This window comes from Mya arenaria, chromosome 5, assembly GCF_026914265.1.
Source record: "Mya arenaria isolate MELC-2E11 chromosome 5, ASM2691426v1".
In the NCBI taxonomy this organism is placed as follows: domain Eukaryota; kingdom Metazoa; phylum Mollusca; class Bivalvia; order Myida; family Myidae; genus Mya; species Mya arenaria.
In genome coordinates, this window is record NC_069126.1 from 22,508,578 (window position 1) to 22,528,184 (window position 19,607).

At 35.9% G+C, this 19,607-nt stretch overlaps 1 protein-coding gene across 2 annotated transcripts; it reads left to right on the top strand.

Moving 5' to 3' along the window:
• Positions 1 to 5,100: 5,100 nt before the first annotated feature.
• LOC128233526 (uncharacterized) lies at positions 5,101 to 7,823 on the top strand. 2 transcript variants are annotated; one of them, XR_008260714.1, is made up of 5 exons: positions 5,101 to 5,221; positions 5,749 to 6,066; positions 6,421 to 6,726; positions 6,849 to 7,151; positions 7,368 to 7,823. XR_008260714.1 is itself a non-coding variant. In XM_052947233.1 (4 exons), exons 1-4 carry the CDS (start codon positions 5,170 to 5,172, stop codon positions 6,917 to 6,919), a joined length of 747 nt encoding a protein of 248 aa, XP_052803193.1. In that variant the 5' UTR covers positions 5,101 to 5,169; the 3' UTR covers positions 6,920 to 7,240. The 2 variants fall into 2 exon arrangements, 1 of the variants encoding a protein (XP_052803193.1); XM_052947233.1 differs by lacking the exon at positions 7,368 to 7,823 and having other exon boundaries at positions 6,849 to 7,240.
• Positions 7,824 to 19,607: the final 11,784 nt, after the last annotated feature.

Below are 19,607 nucleotides of genomic sequence, written 5' to 3' on the forward strand. Positions count from 1 at the left end.
TTCGTGCTTACAAAAGAAGGGATTTGTGCTGCTTCTAGTTTTCAGAATTACTCCTTGGTTACTTGTTATACACATTTAGTGAATAAGCTTGTGTATCGATACCTCATTCATATTTTGAAAGATGTATTTTAAAGTTCGCTTTCTAGTTAACATTTACTTTGATATAGATTTTACTGACGTAGAATCCAAACCTATCAGTTTGTGGTTCAATAACTTCAGTTTGGTGCCATGCATTTCATCAAAGCTTAACCCACTTTGATAACCAGCTTTCTCAAGATGTAGTGGAGCAGGTGGCCATTTAGCGCCGGACTCTTAATACTATCTGCGCGGTAAAATTTGTTTTCGAATCATTTGTTAACGTTTGACTTTTGTTTATAATCTAATTTTCAATTTGGTTTAGTTTGATTTAGTTTGTCAACCACAAAAAACGTGGAATCTGTACGTAGAACTATTTTTATTATGTATTTTATAAATCGTCAGTATATTTCTTTTTAAAATGCAAACATTCATAAAGGAACATTGATTGATTAAGTTATATTCAAAAAAGATGAAAACTAAACAGTGATGTCAGTCAACGTAGTTTTCATTAGTTAAAGCACAGCTTCTTTTAAAATGAAAATGTTGAACATGCTTTAGGAGCACTACCAACTCAAAATTTCACGCAGTTCAAATATCTAAAAAAAGGAATGTTGGCATATTAAGTACGGATAACGATTTGTATTATGATTTCCATTGGAAAAGAGGTTGTCATTTCAGTTGTAAACAAGCAGGACTGTTCAACGCTTATTTTTTTTATTTTAAGGTTAAACTAGTTAATAAATATTAAGGCCATCTTTGCATGTATTATTCGAAAATAAATGTATCATAGTCTCGACGGAATTAAATGTTTCGTTTAAATATTAAAACAAAATACACCCGGTATACATTTTGATGTATTTCATTTCTGTTACTCACTTTATAAACTTAAGCCTGATTCTCAGACGCTTTGATTGATATTGAAATTCTGTTTTACATTTCATTATTTATAAATATGAGATACAGTCACATAATTGGGGTAGCATGTTTAATCATCAAAGTAAATGCAATCCCAGTTTGCTCAGTCTCAACATATGTACTACATAAAACATCATCAACATATACCTTAGTTGATGCAGTTCGTTTGTTTCCCTGGCATTTATACGTAGACTTATATCCGTAAAATAATAGGGAAAACGTCAATTGTGTTTATCATAAAATAATTTCGTACCCTTGCATATATTGATTGACGTTTGTATTGTCAGTTTATGACATTAATTTTGATTTTACAACCAAACAATCACTAACGTTTTAAGTATTAGTTTGAGATTGATTCATTATTTGAAATGTATAAAAAGTAAATTTGCATTATTTCTGTGGTTTAAACTATTGTTTTAGCTGATATTTATCACAAATGCAGCAATGTTGACTTAAATTCCCAAGAAGTAGCATTTCTACAATGAAATAATCACTTGCTCTTTAGAGTTATGATTCTGAAACTCAGAATCAGAACGTTAGCGATTATAATCTCTGAATAGTTTCCATTGTAATGTTGCATGGCCGTTCCGGATCGTTATTGCTCACATACAGTATTGGTTAGTTTTTATTATGAGAATTTCATGCATTTTAATATTCATTTTTTCCTTATGTTCATGGAACGAAAAAATCATAGTAATGGTCAAGGTGTAGTTTGCGTTAATGGTGAAGTTGTATGTTTGTATTGTATGCTTTGAGGCGATTGGTAAAGATTGTACAGTGAGAAAATGATATTTCAATGTTTCGAAGAGTGAAATAACAGTTGACATTTTCACTGTTCTAATATTTTAGCCCTTTTTAACTTTCAAATTAAAGGTCAGTGTGCACAGGGCTTGACACAAATCGATTACGTCATTTCCAACTCGATAATATATTTCCTTTGTCAAAATGTGTTACATTCAGTTTGGCTGTCAATGTTTTATGTCTTATCCTGACTGCAAGTGTACGTTTTGTCCAATATACCGTAAACGCATGCAATTACTCCAATTATTGGCGACAGATTGTTTTAAAACTTACATGAAGTACTTGATTATTATTTAGATTAAAAAAAAATGTCATTCATCGCGTTGACGTTGTGATTTTATATTCGCGAATGCCGAGATTAATATAGTGGTGTGTATTTTTAAACCAACGTCAACTTTTGAATTGTTTTGAGATTTGCCCACGAAAGTTAATCTGTAGAAATAAATCCGAGACATTGGAATGATTTTGCTGTTCAGTCCTTTTCTTATATATTGATTGTCTACTATATTATGTGGCAACTATCATCCAATATTTTCCTCTCTCAATAACCAGCGAACCCTTCTCGAGTAGTTAGACATTTCAGCGGTCGATCTGTTTTACGGGATACCGAGGAAGCGGTTATATGCACAACTTTTGATCTACGTTTCATATTTTTTGTAGCTTCATTTATCAGTTTGTACTTAAAAATCAACTTGCTAAAAAAGGCAAAATATATATTTAGGGTTTGCGGTCCAATTTACACCATGGGATGACACACAATAGTAAGTGCATGGACTGTTGTCTCCAACTAACATTTGGATAACGCATACGGTCATTGTGTTTTCGTTTTAATACAATTATACCCCCTTTTATCGCAAAAAAATATTTAGAGCTGGAACTACCCTTTTGTTCGTTACGTCCGTCAGTTATTGCTTTTGAACTGTATTTCAAATTATGTGGTAAATTTTACTTATTGCCACATATACTCTCTGTATAAAGACGTCTGGTTGAGGGCAAGGTTGAAGCAACTGTTCATCAACCCTAGCAGCGACATTTTGTTATACAATGTTTAAGCTCTCCTCTGTTCGTATCTTGATTAAACGGTTTTACGGTATTTTTTCGACTGTTTCTTAAAGCTTCAATAACAAGGATATTCTGAAACTGTTGAAATCACTGCACATTCATTTTTTACTAAATATAGGCCTACGTTAGTTAGGATTTGCTTTGACGTCATTGAAAGCCCTACGTCGGGATGATTTACTATTTTACAATAATAACATGCTTGTTATTTTATTGAAAACTTTATATTGTGAAATAAGTTTAAATAACTCAAATAAAGGTTCTTTCAAATTTGAAAGAGTCAGACATGGGAAAAAGTAAACAATATGCTATAACAATATAAATACTTCATAAGGGGTTTTAATAACAGCTTAGTTATTTGCATGTTTAATATGACAGAAATTATTTTGCCGATAGGTGATAGTAACGCTCTAGAAAATGGAAAAAAATGCTTATAATTTTCATTTAGTAATCACTGATGTCGGTACAAGTGTGAGGTTGTGGTCAAATAAGCTAGTTCCAGTGAACGTGATATTCCAAGGCAAAACACACACACATGTTAAAATATTGATCGAATTCAACAAACAAAATTCATATTAATCATTACCAAGCCACATTGATTAAAAAATATGAGTTTGGTGTCCGTCCTTTTATTTTTTACGTCCTTCTTCTGTCCGTGATTGCATCCTGTCAATGAAAGCAGCGTACCGTTTGAGTTATTTCGAGTTTAATTGGATGAATACCTGAAGTATGATTGTCATACAGTTTTAGACTTTTGCGGCTTAGAGATACAAAGATACGTCTTGTTTTCATTGGAAGTACCACTATCAGGTTTCCGGATATTTGTCGGATATAGTGCTGTACTTGATTGAATATCATTTTGGTTCCGTCGATCCAACGTAATGTTTTGAGTGACTGTGGCCTTATATTGGATAACTGATCAAAAAATGTTTTTAGATTGATATAATGGACAGGTGAAGAAGTTATATGGTATGTATTCTCGATTTCTCCACATTGGCAGTAGGGGGTATCGACATTGTTTTTTTTCAAAAAATCAAACAGGTGATTGTTAATTCTTCTACAGGGCATACGCAGTTTCGCGTGAGCAACACTAGATTTGCGATCACCATCAAAAAAGACTATTGGTACTTTAGTTCTGTTTTTGTTAAGGTTATACTTCAATAAAGGCAACGATGGAGAAGAAACAATATCTACTGCTAGAGCATTCCAAGAATTGGAACCCTTTTGAATGAAACCTGATTAGAAGGGAGCTAGGAGATCAGCAGTTGAAGTCTAGCACAGACACCATTTATAATTACCTTCATTTAATGAGCATTGATATTTACAAACGGACAGTGTCTGTCTCACAACATCTTCAAAAACTCGTATAAGGCTACGTTTCTCAGTGTACAAAATACTAGCTTAAGTTGACGGACGTTTAAGCTATACACCGACGTAATGACTGCACAACATGCCCATATAAACTCTACTCAAAGGAATCCAATGTACAGTTTCGTGAATTTGGGGTGTAATTTTGGTTTTATTATAATGAATGGAGGAATAATACGTAAAAAACATAATTTTTATTAGAAACAATTATTCTTTTGCCTTAAAAATAACATGGACGATTATAGCACTTTGGAAGTCTGGCTGCCCCATTATATAAAGGTATCGTTTGAAAAGTATAGAGAAAAAAATGTTTCTAACGAGATTTCTATGGTCAAGAAAGATCTAACTCGTTTTTCATTTATCAGTAATCAGCTCATTATGACTTTTAAGTGGTACAATAATATATTGGGTCACTATGCATAAAAATAAATATCATATTCGATGAGTCGGTGATACGACAAACGTATTTATTCATCAAATACGTTAATATTGAAAAAAAAGTGAGTGTCGAGTACTGTGTCAATTTAAAAAGTGTTTGTCATCCATTCCCATACATTGAAAATCTTTCAATTCATTCACTTTCATTGTGGTTTGAAACACTCAACGATGCAATGTTAAAGTACATCGTTAGACGTATTTAATTTCCTTTTTGGTATGATTCACAACGTTAAAGAATATAAAGTCTGTCTGCAGATGAACACATCTTTCCTATAGATGAAATGTCTATCAGTTCAATCCATTGTCAAATCGAAAGTATAACTTACGAGTTTCCGGTACACCAGTTAAACAATTGGGGGCAAAACGGGCAAACAACTCATATTCTCCCTATTTGAAAATTGATGGTCGGTGTCTATTTTCTTAAAATAATAAGTAACGGGCGTAACACAATTGGCAATGTATAGACCGAACAAAAACATTCGCATTATTTATTAATAATTTTACGGAGATATGCCACGACAAAGGATGATTATATGTGCACTACTTGCCGCACTAAATTTCGGTATGTTAGATAAGTAAAACACTTTAAATTATACTCCTTTTAACTCAGTATTGGAAACGAGTGATTATGATAATAACAGTGCATTGTTACTTGTGTAACTACTACTTTTGCAACTGCTACTGCTGCCGCTATCTGCTACTACTGCTACAACTACTGCTACTGTTTCTGTTTCTGCTTCGTCTACTGCTACTACCACTACTACTACTACTAGTATATATATGTGTATAAATATTACTTATAATGCGAAATGTGATAGAAATAGCAATATAACGTATATTTCTTCCTACGTTTATTGTTCACGAATTTTCAATAATTTCAGATATTTTATTTGGAGTTCTTCCTTATTGTTCACGAATTTTCAATAATTTCAGATATTTTATTTGGAGTTCTATAACCTGTGTTATTCACCTCGTGTGTTTTTAACCATTGGACATTTTATAATAATACTTCATTGTAGTTCAGTTAGTACTGTTGCGTTATTGAGGATAAGGTGTGTATTTTATATTAGTTCAAAACCTCTGTTTCAGCTCTTTTTGGCAACGTCTGTGCAGCAGAGAACAAGTATGGAAATATCTCAGTGGTAGGACCAGCTTTTGTGGACAGGGAGGTTACACTGAAAGCGACACCGTTCTATCATTGGGGATGTGACGTAGAATTTAGATACCTAAAAGACAAGGACACAACATTCCAAACAATGATTGGGATAAATGTTAAAACAGATTTGGAAGATGGGTCGTTTCTTTTAAAATGGAAGGCTTCAAATGAATATAACGGATCGAATTTTAACGCTGGATGTTCAACAAACAAAACAATTAGAACAAACACGATAGCTATATATCTGAAAGGTATATATCACTAATAGTTTCAAAGGGTAACATTAGCTTTCTTTGATTGTCTTTGTTGCATCCTGTTTTCTGTTAAAAATCATTTGTAGTCATTAAAATATTCTTACACAATCTTGATTTTTCCACAAGGCCTGTACATGTAGTTTCTTCGTTTTAAGAAATCAAAACATTCAATGATAATAAGCATTAGGTACAAATGCGAACAATGAGAATATCTCAATCTACTTAATCAGTTCATATCAATAAACTTAAATGGTTTAGGAATAATAAAGAATATTATTTGTTAAAAATATTGCAGTTGATAAGGTTTATAGTATATTCAAAGTGATTAAAATGATTTTGGTTGTTTTTCAGATACACCTGGGTACCCAGTTCTTGGTCCAAAGTTCTCTGACTTTAATATAACAGAATGTATTTATGTTTATGGAGGCTCCGACGTTTATTGCAAAACTGAAAAAGGAACAGAGCCCGTACAAGTCCGACTTTTAATAGGACAGAACTCATTTGTTCTAGCTAAAATCGAAGGGAATAAAGGGTCGTACCGATACCAAAACGTGTGTCAAGAAATGGCCGGAATGCATAGACGGAATGTGACATGTCAGGTTTCTCATGAAGCCTTTGAAACACCTTACGAAGAGCACGGCATTCTATGTAGCGTAGGTAAGCAAACAAGAGACACATGTTGAGTTTGATTTATTATTCTTTGTGTTGGAAAAATATAGATGGTGAGTAAATTGAATGCTGTTAAATGCTGTTATTAAATCATTATGTTTCAATTCCAGAGACAGGTAGCCTGCCTGTTCTAACAGTTCCTGAATTCTTTCATGGTGAAAACTCTACATCTATCTGTTAAGTGCGAAATGCTATCCCAGCTCCGACAATATAAATATACGTTGATAAAGTCTTGGTGGGTGATGTTCAACAAACTGATACATTTGATGAATCATCTCATACTTATACAAGTTCAGCAAAGAGGACAAAGGCTAACAAAATGTGGAATGGAAAAGAGATGTGCTGTACCAGAAAAAACAGATATGATTTTGGTCAAAAACAAGTCTTAGTATGCAAAAATATCAGTATGAAATGTAAGTTAAACTCGGAGAGTATCGATTGTATAAGATAATGCATAACACATTTCAGATACTTATGTTTCCTATTGGAACTGTTTGCATGATTGGAAGATAAATAATTTATGTTACTTTTCCCTTTCCATTGCAATTATATAACAATATAATAACATTATATGTTAATGTCTTCTGATTCAAACATTTATCGAAGAGCTTGTTCTGTTCTGTTTTTAGATCCGTCGTCGGAGATTTCGATGTCTGTAAACAAAATATAACAAACACAAAAAAAAAAAGTATCACGACACGTTTTATGTATGTTTATTACACGTACTTGGAGAATGTATCAATCACCAGCAGAATATACTTGAAACCCTCGTTCCAGTCAGCGAATTTTGTCATATCATCAAGTCCGCCATCCATAAGTCATCTTTCCCAGCGCTAACTACATGATTTCTCTGAAATCTTCTTCTGACTGGTTTATGTAGACTGTACGATTCTTGATCATGCAAGAATTTACGTATTCTATGCATACCGATATGGAATTTGCCTTCATTTTTCACCACTTTATATAGTTTCTGTGGTCCGGCAAATCCACCGGGGTGTTTTGGGTTATAGTATATGGTTTTTAAATAATCCTCCACCGGAGCCATGTTTACTGTTCGATGTCCACAACACAAATAATCAGTCATATTCGAGCTACGACAATTTATGCATTTTCTGAGTCACTCTCTTCCTCGTTATCATTATCGGAATCCGTCTCTTCGCCTTCTTCGTCACTCATTCCCACATCAAATAAATCTTGGAATGAGTTTTTATGCATGCGTAATACCCTCTTTACTGCCGATGTGCTATTCATACCCTTCGATATTAATGTGTCTATACGAGCCATGATTTTCTTGTGCAGTCTATTGTTTCTGAGAGGCAGCAAGGCATGTAAGTGTCTATCAATGTAGTGTACTTGTTGAAAAATGCCTGCTCGTTGTGGGGCTGCATACGCTCTTCAGTCATTTCATGGCATCATCACTCTGATCCCCATCATCTATAAATCTGTTATATATCTTCTCGTATTTGTCTTCATTGGCCTCTTTCGCTCTTTTCCACAATTGTATAAAAGACTCATTGTCTTCCACTGAATCATCTTCACCATCACTGTCACTGATTTCATCATGATTTCGTTTCTTGTGTTCCCTACGTTCGGGGCACCAGCCACTCTTAACGTGTCTCTGCACGTCATGGCCAGACTCGAATAACTGTCCACAATCGTCACAAGCCTGTCCTTTATCCATATTTTCTGTTTCTTCTGCGATGTGCACTGTTTGAATTCCAACTGAAGAATGATGATTTGTTGGGACTTGTTCCTTATTTATAAATTCTGGAGGAGTCACGTGATGTATCGGATGCCAATTGTCAACATATTGTTCAGGCGTATAACATGTTAGCCTCTGATTATCCGGTGTAAATGGCTTCAAATCCACCATTAGATATCCGTAGGGACGTTTTGTCGCTTTTGCAAACATGTTCAAAAGTGTATCACTTTGTCCCGGGTACATCTGTCTTGCCAGGGTCATGATGGATTGTTTGTCGACTGGGTTGTTGTATAAAATCAGATAGTGGCAGTTTCTTCTTTGTGTGGGATCCTTGTTTCCGAATAAATTCTGATTAACAGAAATCACGGATAGAGATCTATGGTGCGATCCCTCAGTAAAAAGGCCTGTGATACGTTTATCCTTGCCGGATTCAGAGAACAGGTCATCCAATATCAGTAAATTGTTTATCTCGGGATCAAAGAACTCGTCGTCTTCCAAGTCGTTGGGAATACCCTTGATAAATTCCACTCGAGGTTGTACTGATGTATAAATTTCGGTGTATAATGGTTGCCACCGTTTGTATAACCACACAATCCTGTGAATATCGGGCTGAATTTTCGAGGTGTGATTTTGCAACATTTCCTTAATCATAGTTGTCTTCCCACAAGCTAAAAGAGATAATTATTTCAGTGTTTTTGATTTAGTATCAAACAACTAGCATAATGTTATGTATATAAAGAAACCTTATTACATAAAAAGAAATAAAAACTACAAGAAAAAGGTTAAAAATAAAAAATACCTGTAGGACCCGAAATCATCATAGTGAATGGATGTTGGAACACAACATTCTTGTTTTCTTCTGGTGATGATGGCGACATTCCCCGCGGCGGTGGTGGTGGAGGAGGAGGTGGAGGAGGTGGAGGAGTAGGAGGAGGAGGAGGATACGCTCCAGTGATTTTCTCATGCATTTGCCTCCAATGCCTTGCTGCCTCTCAGAAACAATAGACTGCACAAGAAAATCATGGCTCGTATAGACACATTAATATCGAAGGGTATGAATAGCACATCGGCAGTAAAGAGGGTATTACGCATGCATAAAAACTCATTCCAAGATTTATTTGATGTGGGAATGAGTGACGAAGAAGGCGAAGAGACGGATTCCGATAATGATAACGAGGAAGAGAGTGACTCAGAAAATGCATAAATTGTCGTAGCTCGAATATGACTGATTATTTGTGTTGTGGACATCGAACAGTAAACATGGCTCCGGTGGAGGATTATTTAAAAACAATATACTATAACCCAAAACACCCCGGTGGATTTGCCGGACCACAGAAACTATATAAAGTGGTGAAAAATGAAGGCAAATTCCATATCGGTATGCATATAATACGTAAATTCTTGCATGATCAAGAATCGTACAGTCTACATAAACCAGTCAGAAGAAGATTTCAGAGAAATCATGTAGTTAGCGCTGGGAAAGATGACTTATGGATGGCGGACTTGATCGATATGACAAAATTCGCTGACTGGAACGAGGGTTTCAAGTATATTCTGCTGGTGATTGATACATTCTCCAAGTACGTGTGGTTACAGCCACTCAAGTACAAAACTGGTGAAGAGGTGGCTAACGCATTCAGAACAATATTTACAACATCAAGACGACCTCCAGCCAAGCTGATCACTGATAAAGGTATAGTTGATTTCAAGTTTATTTTAATTTCACAATAATTAAGAAAGTTATCGAAATCGTGATAATAATACTAGTATACTTTGTCAAATACTACATACACTGATTGTATACTTTCAGGCCAAGAATTTAGCGCCAAAAAAGTGCAAGAGCTGATGAAGAAAGAAGACATTCTTTACTTTCCTACCCAAAACGAAACCAAAGCTTCCACGTCAGAGAGGGCTATTTTGACAATCAAGACCAGAATCATGCGTTATTTTTCGTACAAGGAGACGAGTTCATTCCTACCAGTGCTACAAGACATTGCAGAGAACTACAACAAAACCTATCACAGAACAATTGGTATGACACCTGCTGATGTGAACCACACTAACCAGGAGGAAGTGCGGCTAGCCACATATTTTGCGCGAAACCCAAAACGCAGACAAATAAGTTCAAAACTCAGGCAGTTCAAGTTTAAAATTGGTGCGTTTGTACGTATCAGTCATCTTAGGAACGTGTTTACTCGAGCGTACGATGAAACGTATTCTGGTGAAGTGTTTAAAGTACAAAAACGTTATCATAGAGGAACAATTCCGATCTATAGACTAGTTGACTTACAGGACGAGGAAATCAAAGGGACATTTTATGAATCTGAACTGCAAAAGGTGAACTATGACCCAGACCAGAGTTTTAAAATCGATAAAATTTTGAAAACAAAAGGGAAAGGACAACATAAACAATACTTTGTGAAATATAAATATTATCCTAAAAAATTCGATAGCTAGATCAAAGCGAGTTACATTGAGTGAATGTATATATCAATAACATAGTTTGTATTATACTTTTGTCTTAAATATCACTGTACATATGTAAATAAATTTGTAAATAAATCCTCGTAGTTGTTTTCTATTCCGATGTAGACCCTTAACCACCGAAAAATAATGATTAAACACTTCTTTCATCGACTTTTTCAATGAAGATGGTTTAAATATCGTAGAGTTTGACGAGATATAAATATAGTTACGAAAAAACTTGCATACAAGAAAGAGAGAATTATTTACATTTCTCCTTTCTTTTGAATTTCGTATTGCTGCATAGCTATACGAGAGATAATGCTATCGTCTGCTTACCTGAGTTGGACCGTTTTGTGCGATACTGTTTTGACGTCTATAATTCATAGTAGTTATATCTGTACTCTTTGAAGGCTCCGTGTGAAATGATTATTATTGAGCAGAGCGTTTGCTTTTGTACGTTGTTAACAAGTCTATACTTGTCTGGCAGAAATTGATAAAAATAAAATGGGTTTTTCGAGTGGTGCTATAAATAAAACTGGTTTTCCAAAAACTGTTGATCGTGTCAAGACCTGTCCCGATGATTCACGCGAATGGTTTACCGTCGTCTGCTAGGGGTTAGGTTTAACTTAGTAAAATAGCGGTAGATAATTTTCAGTCAAAAAATAGACGATCAAGGACACTATTGCTTGAATTTTAGCGTCGTCTGCTAGGTTTACCATATTATCCAATTACGTCTACTGACTGTGGTCTGCTACAGAAGTCCCGATAATTTCACGCCCGAGTGGGTTCAAAAAACGACTCATTTTCTAATCGATCCAAGATGGCGGTTTTATATAGAATAAAGAAAGGGTTACCGAGTGCATATCGACTGGATGAGCCCCCCTGACTACTAATATGAGAAAGGGAAAAATGAACTGCAAATACAATTATTTTCTGCCTTATTTATTAATATAGAGAGAATATTATAGGTATCGCTCATGTTGTTTTGGTCGGAAAGAAAAATCAGACCTGAGGGTAAATCTGTGAGAGTGCAGCTTTAAGTATATCACTCCATTGCTATATATCTATCACCTTTAAGTCTAAAAATAAGTTTACCATGTGGCAAATAACAGGTGAAGTTGTATTTGGACAATTAAAATTGTTGATAAAAAAATGAATTCTGTAAATATTAAAATAAAACAAAGGCCACACCAATTATCTGTTACCAGCTGTACCGACAAAATCTAACCGGAGGGCATGCGCATAAGCCTTGCTTGCCGAGTAACTGGAAATGCAGCTTGCCCCAGGGTCAATCTTTTTTCAATTCAGACGGAAAAAACATGACAGATATATTTATTCTTGCAAACCTAAAATTATTATTTTATAGAAAATGATGATATATTCGGTCAGAAATATACATTTTTTAATTTTGTTTTCGCTTTCACTTGCCTCTCAGCTCTGATTTACCTTAAATTAAATAAGTTGGGGGGTCGCTTGCTCGTTGCTCCTTTTTTCTCTTTTTTTCAATTTTATTTTCTTAAACATACATGAACATCATACATATATTCATAAAGTATACGAAAGTCGTGTACCAAATTCAATCATGAAAAAATATTTGGGTTTTTCTATTTTTGGGTGTTAGTTAAGAGAGTAAGAAATGTTAGATAGAAGAAAGCAAGAAAGCAATGTGGATAAAATTTACATTCTTACATTGGTGTAAACTTGCGATATTCAAGAATTTAGCTTGTTAAGTACTAGGATCCATCTACCAGGAAACGTATGCAATTTATTTTTAGCCATAGCTATTATCTTTTCTATTTGCAGTCTCTGGAACAAAAACCTCAATGATAGGCGTACTTCCTTCACACTTTGATTTAAATATAAAGTGTTTTTTTCAAAAAGTATAACAAAGTTAATTGCATATTCATAATTCCTGTTTAAAGACTTAAAGTTACAAAAAGTGACATCACTGTAATTTATTGTCGAAATATCAACCTCAAATATGCTTGTAAGAAACCGTGTTATGTCCAGAATATTTGAGTTGAATGGCATTCCCAAAACATATTTTTGTTCGAATCTATATACATTGAGCAAAAATCACAAAGACTGCAAGAACTAATATTGTATCGATAAAGTTCACTATTATCAGGCAGTATTCTAAGAAGATTTTTTTACTGAAATGCTCTTCATTTGGTATCAATGCAAAGTTTAAATGATTGGGTATAACCATTTTTCCAATTTAGATCATTTACGCTTAGTTTTGCCTCCCATATTTCTTCTTTTCCATTTTGCTACTTTTTTTTGGCAAGTTCCGTAGAACAAATGATAAACTTGTTGCGGCTTTAACGGAAATGGACACTTAAAACTCAGACAAACGAGTTATGATTTTGATATGGCCTTAGTTAATATGATGACATATAAGAATTTGTGCATAATGCTAATATTTAAAAATAAACAAACAACTGCGTTGCAACGACATTGCACCAGTCAATTAAAACAACGCCCCCCCCCCCCAGGGCCGGGGGGATATACCGGGGAAAGCTGGGGAAATGGGCCCTGTTTTTACCTTTCAGGTGGCCCCGCAGTGCCGTGTGAATGCGGTGGTTATATCTTCGCGCCAAAAATAGTCTGACATATGCCATACCTAGGGTCCCTGGGGTACGGGGGCATTTGGCGGGGATTTTACCAGAAGTTCGTCACTGCAGGGCGGGATTTTTAACTGGGTTTAGGTGGATCGAAAGTCAAAGTCCCCTCTATTCCTCGGACCTAGGGGCCCGTGGGTACAATTGACTGGTGCATTATGTATGATAAGACAGATCTTCAGGGAACCACGGCCGGCACCAATCTACTTAGCAAGAGCAATCGGTGATACCTTTCAGTCTTATTGGCATTTGTTATGTATCTGTCTTGAGTCAGCCAAGCACAAACCTTGGCAAATACCTGTCTTTTGACTTCCATTAATTAAATCCCAACCCAACCTAATTTGAAGCTAAACAAAAAAGCAACTTTTTGGAATCTACAAAGGGATTATCTATGACCTACATGATAATTATAAACACATACCATCAGTTTCATGAATCCTCTAATGTCTGTTGACTATTTTACAGCTGAAGATCATCCGTTCTGTCCACGATATCAAATCAGAAGTTTCCCGAGGAGGAGGAACAGTTGTTTTTACGAGCGACAGTTGGCATCAACAAACTGAATGACCTCATGAAGGTCATGGCAAGGAATACCAATCTGCCGGTACTGTCAATTGGAAAGCAGTTGACGAATACCAGTGTTAGAAACTACTGCATAATATCGTGCCGGACACCAAGGCCGTTTTGATAACCGCACACAAGAATTCAAACTCATTAAACAACTACCGTGTCTAGTCAATTGTGCAACAGAAAAGCCATTTCGAATCTTCGACCAGTCAACAAAGAGGTTGAGAAAACTCAACCCACTGGCACCGTCCATTGTCAATCGCTCTCTCAATCTGAATCTGTTTCCAACCAAAATACTTCCTTCGTTGCACACCTAGTTGTTGATTAAAATGAGGTCAACCGTGATTGAAACAAAATATGTTATTTTTTATAAATTTAATAGTAGTGTAGTTGTTGTAGTAGTAGTAGTAGTAGTAGTAGTAGTAGTAGTAGTAGTAGTAGTAGTAGTAGTAGTAGTAGTAGTAGTAGTAGTAGTAGTAGTAGTAGTAGTAGTAGTAGTAGTAGTAGTAGTAGTAGTAGTAGTAGTAGTAGTAGTAGTAGTAGTAGTAGTAGTAGTAGTAGTAGTAGTAGTAGTAGTAGTAGAAGTAGTAGTAGTAGTAGTAGTAGTAGTAGTAGTAGTAGTAGTAGTAGTAGTAGTAGTAGTAGTAGTAGTAGTAGTAGTAGTAGTAGTAGTAGTAGTAGTAGTAGTAGTAGTAGTAGTAGTAGTAGTAGTAGTAGTAGTAGTAGTAGTAGTAGTAGTAGTAGTAGTAGTAGTAGTAGTAGTAGTAGTAGTAGTAGTAGTAGTAGTAGTAGTAGTAGCAGCAGCAGCAGCAGCAGCAGCAGCAGCAGCAGCAGCAGCAGCAGCAGCAGCAGCAGCAGCAGCAGCAGCAGCAGCAGCAGCAGCAGCAGCAGCAGCAGCAGCAGTAGCAGTAGAAGTAGTAGTAGTAGTAGTAGTAGTAGTAGTAGTAGTAGTAGTAGTAGTAGTAGTAGTAGTAGTAGTAGTAGCAGCAGCAGCAGCAGCAGCAGCAGCAGCAGCAGCAGCAGCAGCAGCAGCAGCAGCAGCAGCAGCAGCAGCAGCAGCAGTAGCAGTAGCAGTAGCAGTAGCAGTAGTAGTAGTAGTAGTAGTAGTAGTAGTAGTAGTAGTAGTAGTAGTAGTTGTAGTAGTAGTTGTAGTGGTAGTGGTAGTGGTAGTGGTAGTAATAGTAGTAGAAATAGCATTAACAGCCGCACTTACATAATCATCATCACAAATGACAGAAGCAGTAATTGAAGTTCAATTGAAGTAGAAACAGCAGTTGCACCAGCAGTGCTAGACCCGAAAGCACCAGGCGGTAGCAGACAAAATAGTAGTTGTTGTTGTAGCAGTAGCACTTTATGTTGTTTGAATTAGATAATAATGAAATATCTACATGTATTTTACGTACCAGTTAAAAGCACGGTATATTGAGCAACTTATATTATTCATTGGGGAAGCATTGCTTTCGCAAACATACACTTTAAGTGCACTCCTTGAAAAACGACTTCGTGCAATGATCATTTTAAAAAATATAAACAGACACTGCATTTGTTTTTATGGGGAAAGAAAATACTGTTCGCCCTTTCAGTCGACAATTGCTTCACTGAAGTACCGGAAGCACAACAAGTTGTTGTTGGTAAGACAATGAATTGAACCGGCTGTACTTCAAATTGTATACATTTAACTTCCAGTTGTTGACTAAGATCTAAGTTGGATCAAAACACTATAGCTCAATCATTGTTTATTTGTTGTATAAACAATTTATATAAAAGTCGTTTTTCATTTGGTTTATTCAGAACCTACACTATGTCAATAAACAAACAATGGTAGGTTTATTTGCTTGAACCTGTTAGGAATGTAACATATAGTTTGATTTTATGGTCCTGAACCACCGGACCTCTAGTGGTATACTTTTACTGCTTGCTTTTGAGTGTTTGCTCGGAAATGTACTTACCGGCTATAACGATTAAACATGTGGCAAAATTAAAAAAACAAAGTTCGTTGACAGCTTCTTTAATGATGCAACACCTCAGCTTGTTATGCGCTGATTATCAAAAATACCTGGTTGTTTCCACATTAACGTTTGAGTCCCGCAAATGCCATTTTACATACGTCAGTTTTTAAGTGTCTTACATTTATTGATTTTCGAATAAAAAATGGACCGTGTGTGTGGGGGGGGGGGGGCGTGCGTGTGTGTGTGCGTGCGTGCGTGCCTGCGTGCCGTGCGTGCGTGTGTGCATGTGTGTGTTTGTGTGTGTATGTGTGTGCGTGTGTGTGCGTGTGTGTGCGTGTGTGTGTGTGTGTGTGTGTGTGTGTGTGTATGTGTGATAATTATGAAATATAAACAGAAAATAGCAATGTATTTTTTGATGTCAAACTGTGTCATTTTAGCACACGAGTGCATAAATTTAAATTCACTAAAGCTTATATTCGTCGCACCCCATCGTGAAGATTTAGACATTTAACGATAAAGAATGCTTTGTATTTTCTTTTCTAAAATTTCAAGAAATCAAATAATTCCCATTTAAGTTAAATGTCGGCCCCATGGATTTCTTTACTTGCGACATTATGTATACGATTGTATTTAACAAAATCCTACTTTCCCCACACCTATAGAACTTCTTACCAAAACGACACTATTGTAGCTAATCGATAATAGTCACAGCACGCAAAATACAAGTCATTATAACAGTCACTGACGTAGTAGTTGGTGTAACTGATTTGGACCCTGTTTTAAAGTACATCTATTAATAGCTAGATTTGTTAAAATTTCAAGAGATGTAATTTATCCGCACACTAGTTATACGACGGTTAACGGTCCGCCATATTTAAGCAGCTCCGATTTAATAGGGAGCTCAATGTATAGACGAACGTAGGGAAACACTATCAAACAAGGTAGAAGTATGTGAAAAGCGGGTTGACATTACTCCCCAAGTGAGTTTCGAAGCATCTTTCTCACTCAAATTGATTGCCCTGCCCATGGTAAGGCTTTTTATCAATTAATGATATAGATAAAGTATTATTAGTTTTTAAAATATAATTTCAATTTTTAAAGAAATTCATCCCCAGTGAACTACTTTACTCACTAATTGTCAAAGTCGGTAACACTAACACCTTTTCACCACACTTAAATTGATAATTAAATATGAATGGAATATTTTCCCATTACCTAATGGATCTCTTTGTCTCGTTTGATAAACGTAAATTGTGTTATTCATCCTTGTGACTTTGAACATGGTTGTCGATTAATCCTTGTGTCATTGCTTTAGTTTATATTGATTTATTTGTGCTGAGCCTTGATTAAAAAAATGTGTTTTTTATTTAGTACTCGCATTTTAGTCCTTTATTAAGCTTTTCTGGTCCTGGTCATTGTTTATTAATATTGAAAGTTCAACCGCAGGGGCAAACATAGAATTGTGTGATTATTGTACTGTATGGTTACATACACTCTGAAACAATGGCGCCCTTCTCGTTATAGATTAAGCTCAACACCAGGGGTTAAAACAATATTGTGTTTTGTTGTATTGTGTGGTTACATACACTTGTGTTAATATGTTGGAACAATGGCGACCTTCGGACCGTTACTGTTCACTGAAACAGTGTATACTCAAATCTTATTATTATAGATTTAGCTCATGACACAGGTCAATCTATCACCATTAACGCTGTTGATATTCTTTGATTACAGTGTTACCGTACCACAACGCGTAGGTGTAATGGATAAATATTGCCATTTGATTTCTGGTGTCGCTAAGTTTTTACCCGTTTTTTTTTTTCCAAACAGCCGAAATAATGTTGTTGAATGTGCCAATATTGAAACTTTAAATTTGTTAAGTGCTTCAAACTCGGAATGAGATAAATGGTAACAGTGATATAAAATGGGCGAAGAATATTAGTAATTGTTGTAGAAGCAGGAGCAGGACCAAAATACGTCATTGATAAGCTCTGTTTAAATTCTTTTTAAAAGTCGTATAAGTACCTGAATGACTAACAAACTCAACAGTCGGACATAAATGTCAAACTAACGAAGAGCTGAATGAAGTCCATGTGCAATATGTCGAATAAGCATCGATCTGGGTGACAGCCATGCTCGACAGCACGGCCTTGATTTAAGTTTAACTTAAGTTTGAATGACGATTCCTGAAATCACAAACTTCCGAACCCTTCCTACTCGTAGAGCGTATGACTGTTCGGATTAAAATAAACTTTATTTCATTCATTTTTTGAAACCGTTGTTTCTTCATTGTGTTTCACAACCACTATTCAAACTTTTTTTAATGATCTGTTCTGCCATTAAGGCAATTAGCATCATTATCAGTTATAGGACATGTAAAGAAGTTAATTTATTATAAAAGGAATGAAATCCAACAAACTTCTATTTATGCAGATGATGATTTGGATTTTTTACAAGATCCAAGCTCCAGTGAAAAATCGCTTCCATATGAAACCAATGTTATTATCCCGGGAGCCAGTCTAAATCAAACTAAAGAATCTCACATGAGTTCAAGCAAATCCCCAAAAAAAACTTACATCATACGATAAAGTCGGGTTGTACTCAAGGTTATTGTTTCAGTTTTAATATTGTTTCTATGAGAAAGTTTTCAATCGTAACTTGATAAAGACAATTTACACGAAATTGTACTGATAGATGTTGATGGACCAGAATTTTTTTGTGATACACAATCAACAACGACACTGGTTTTGTATAAAGTGTATTCGATAATGCATTTGCTATTTCTGTAAAGTAGCTGTTAATTTAATATTATCTGCATGCACATACATATATGTACTCTACCTATGGCCATTTGTATTCATTCGCTAAAATAGACTCAGTAAAAAACGTCACAGTTGTATCTCATAGACGAAACCAAAAACAAATAACATAAATTTTTAATATCGAAACACAGTGCTTAGAAATCGACTTTGACCGGCATTCGCACTCGGCAAGCCACTCTTCTGTTTGGTCACCACCATTCGGGGTCGGCAAGTCACAGGTCTGCCAGATAACCGCCATGATGACTCAAAAAGCCTCTAGTCTGCTTGAACACCGCTTTGTTAACTCGACTCACCGCGGGTCAGATTGGTCATTACCACTCGAACTCGTCAAGACCCTTCTCACCGCAACGAGGACTCGGTTAGTATCGGGTCATCTTGATCACCGTTTCTTGGACTCGGCAAGCCTCGGATCTACCTGGTTACTGCCACTATGACTTGGCAGAAATCTGATCTTCCTGTTCCCTGCAACGTCTTTTTTTTCAAGCCACATGTCTGCCTGGTCTCCGGCACTAGCACTAGACAAGCCTCAGAGCTGGCTGGCCATCGCCATTTAAACTCAGCAGCCCTTGTGTCCTTCTGGTCACCGCCACTCGTACTCGGAAGGACCTGGGTCCGCTTGGTCACCACTCAATCCTTGCGTCTGCCTGGTATTTGCCATTTCGACTTGGCAATTCTCGGGCCTCCTGGTCACTGCTATAACGTTTTTATTGGGTATATGTGTTTCATAGTAACGATAGGAAGT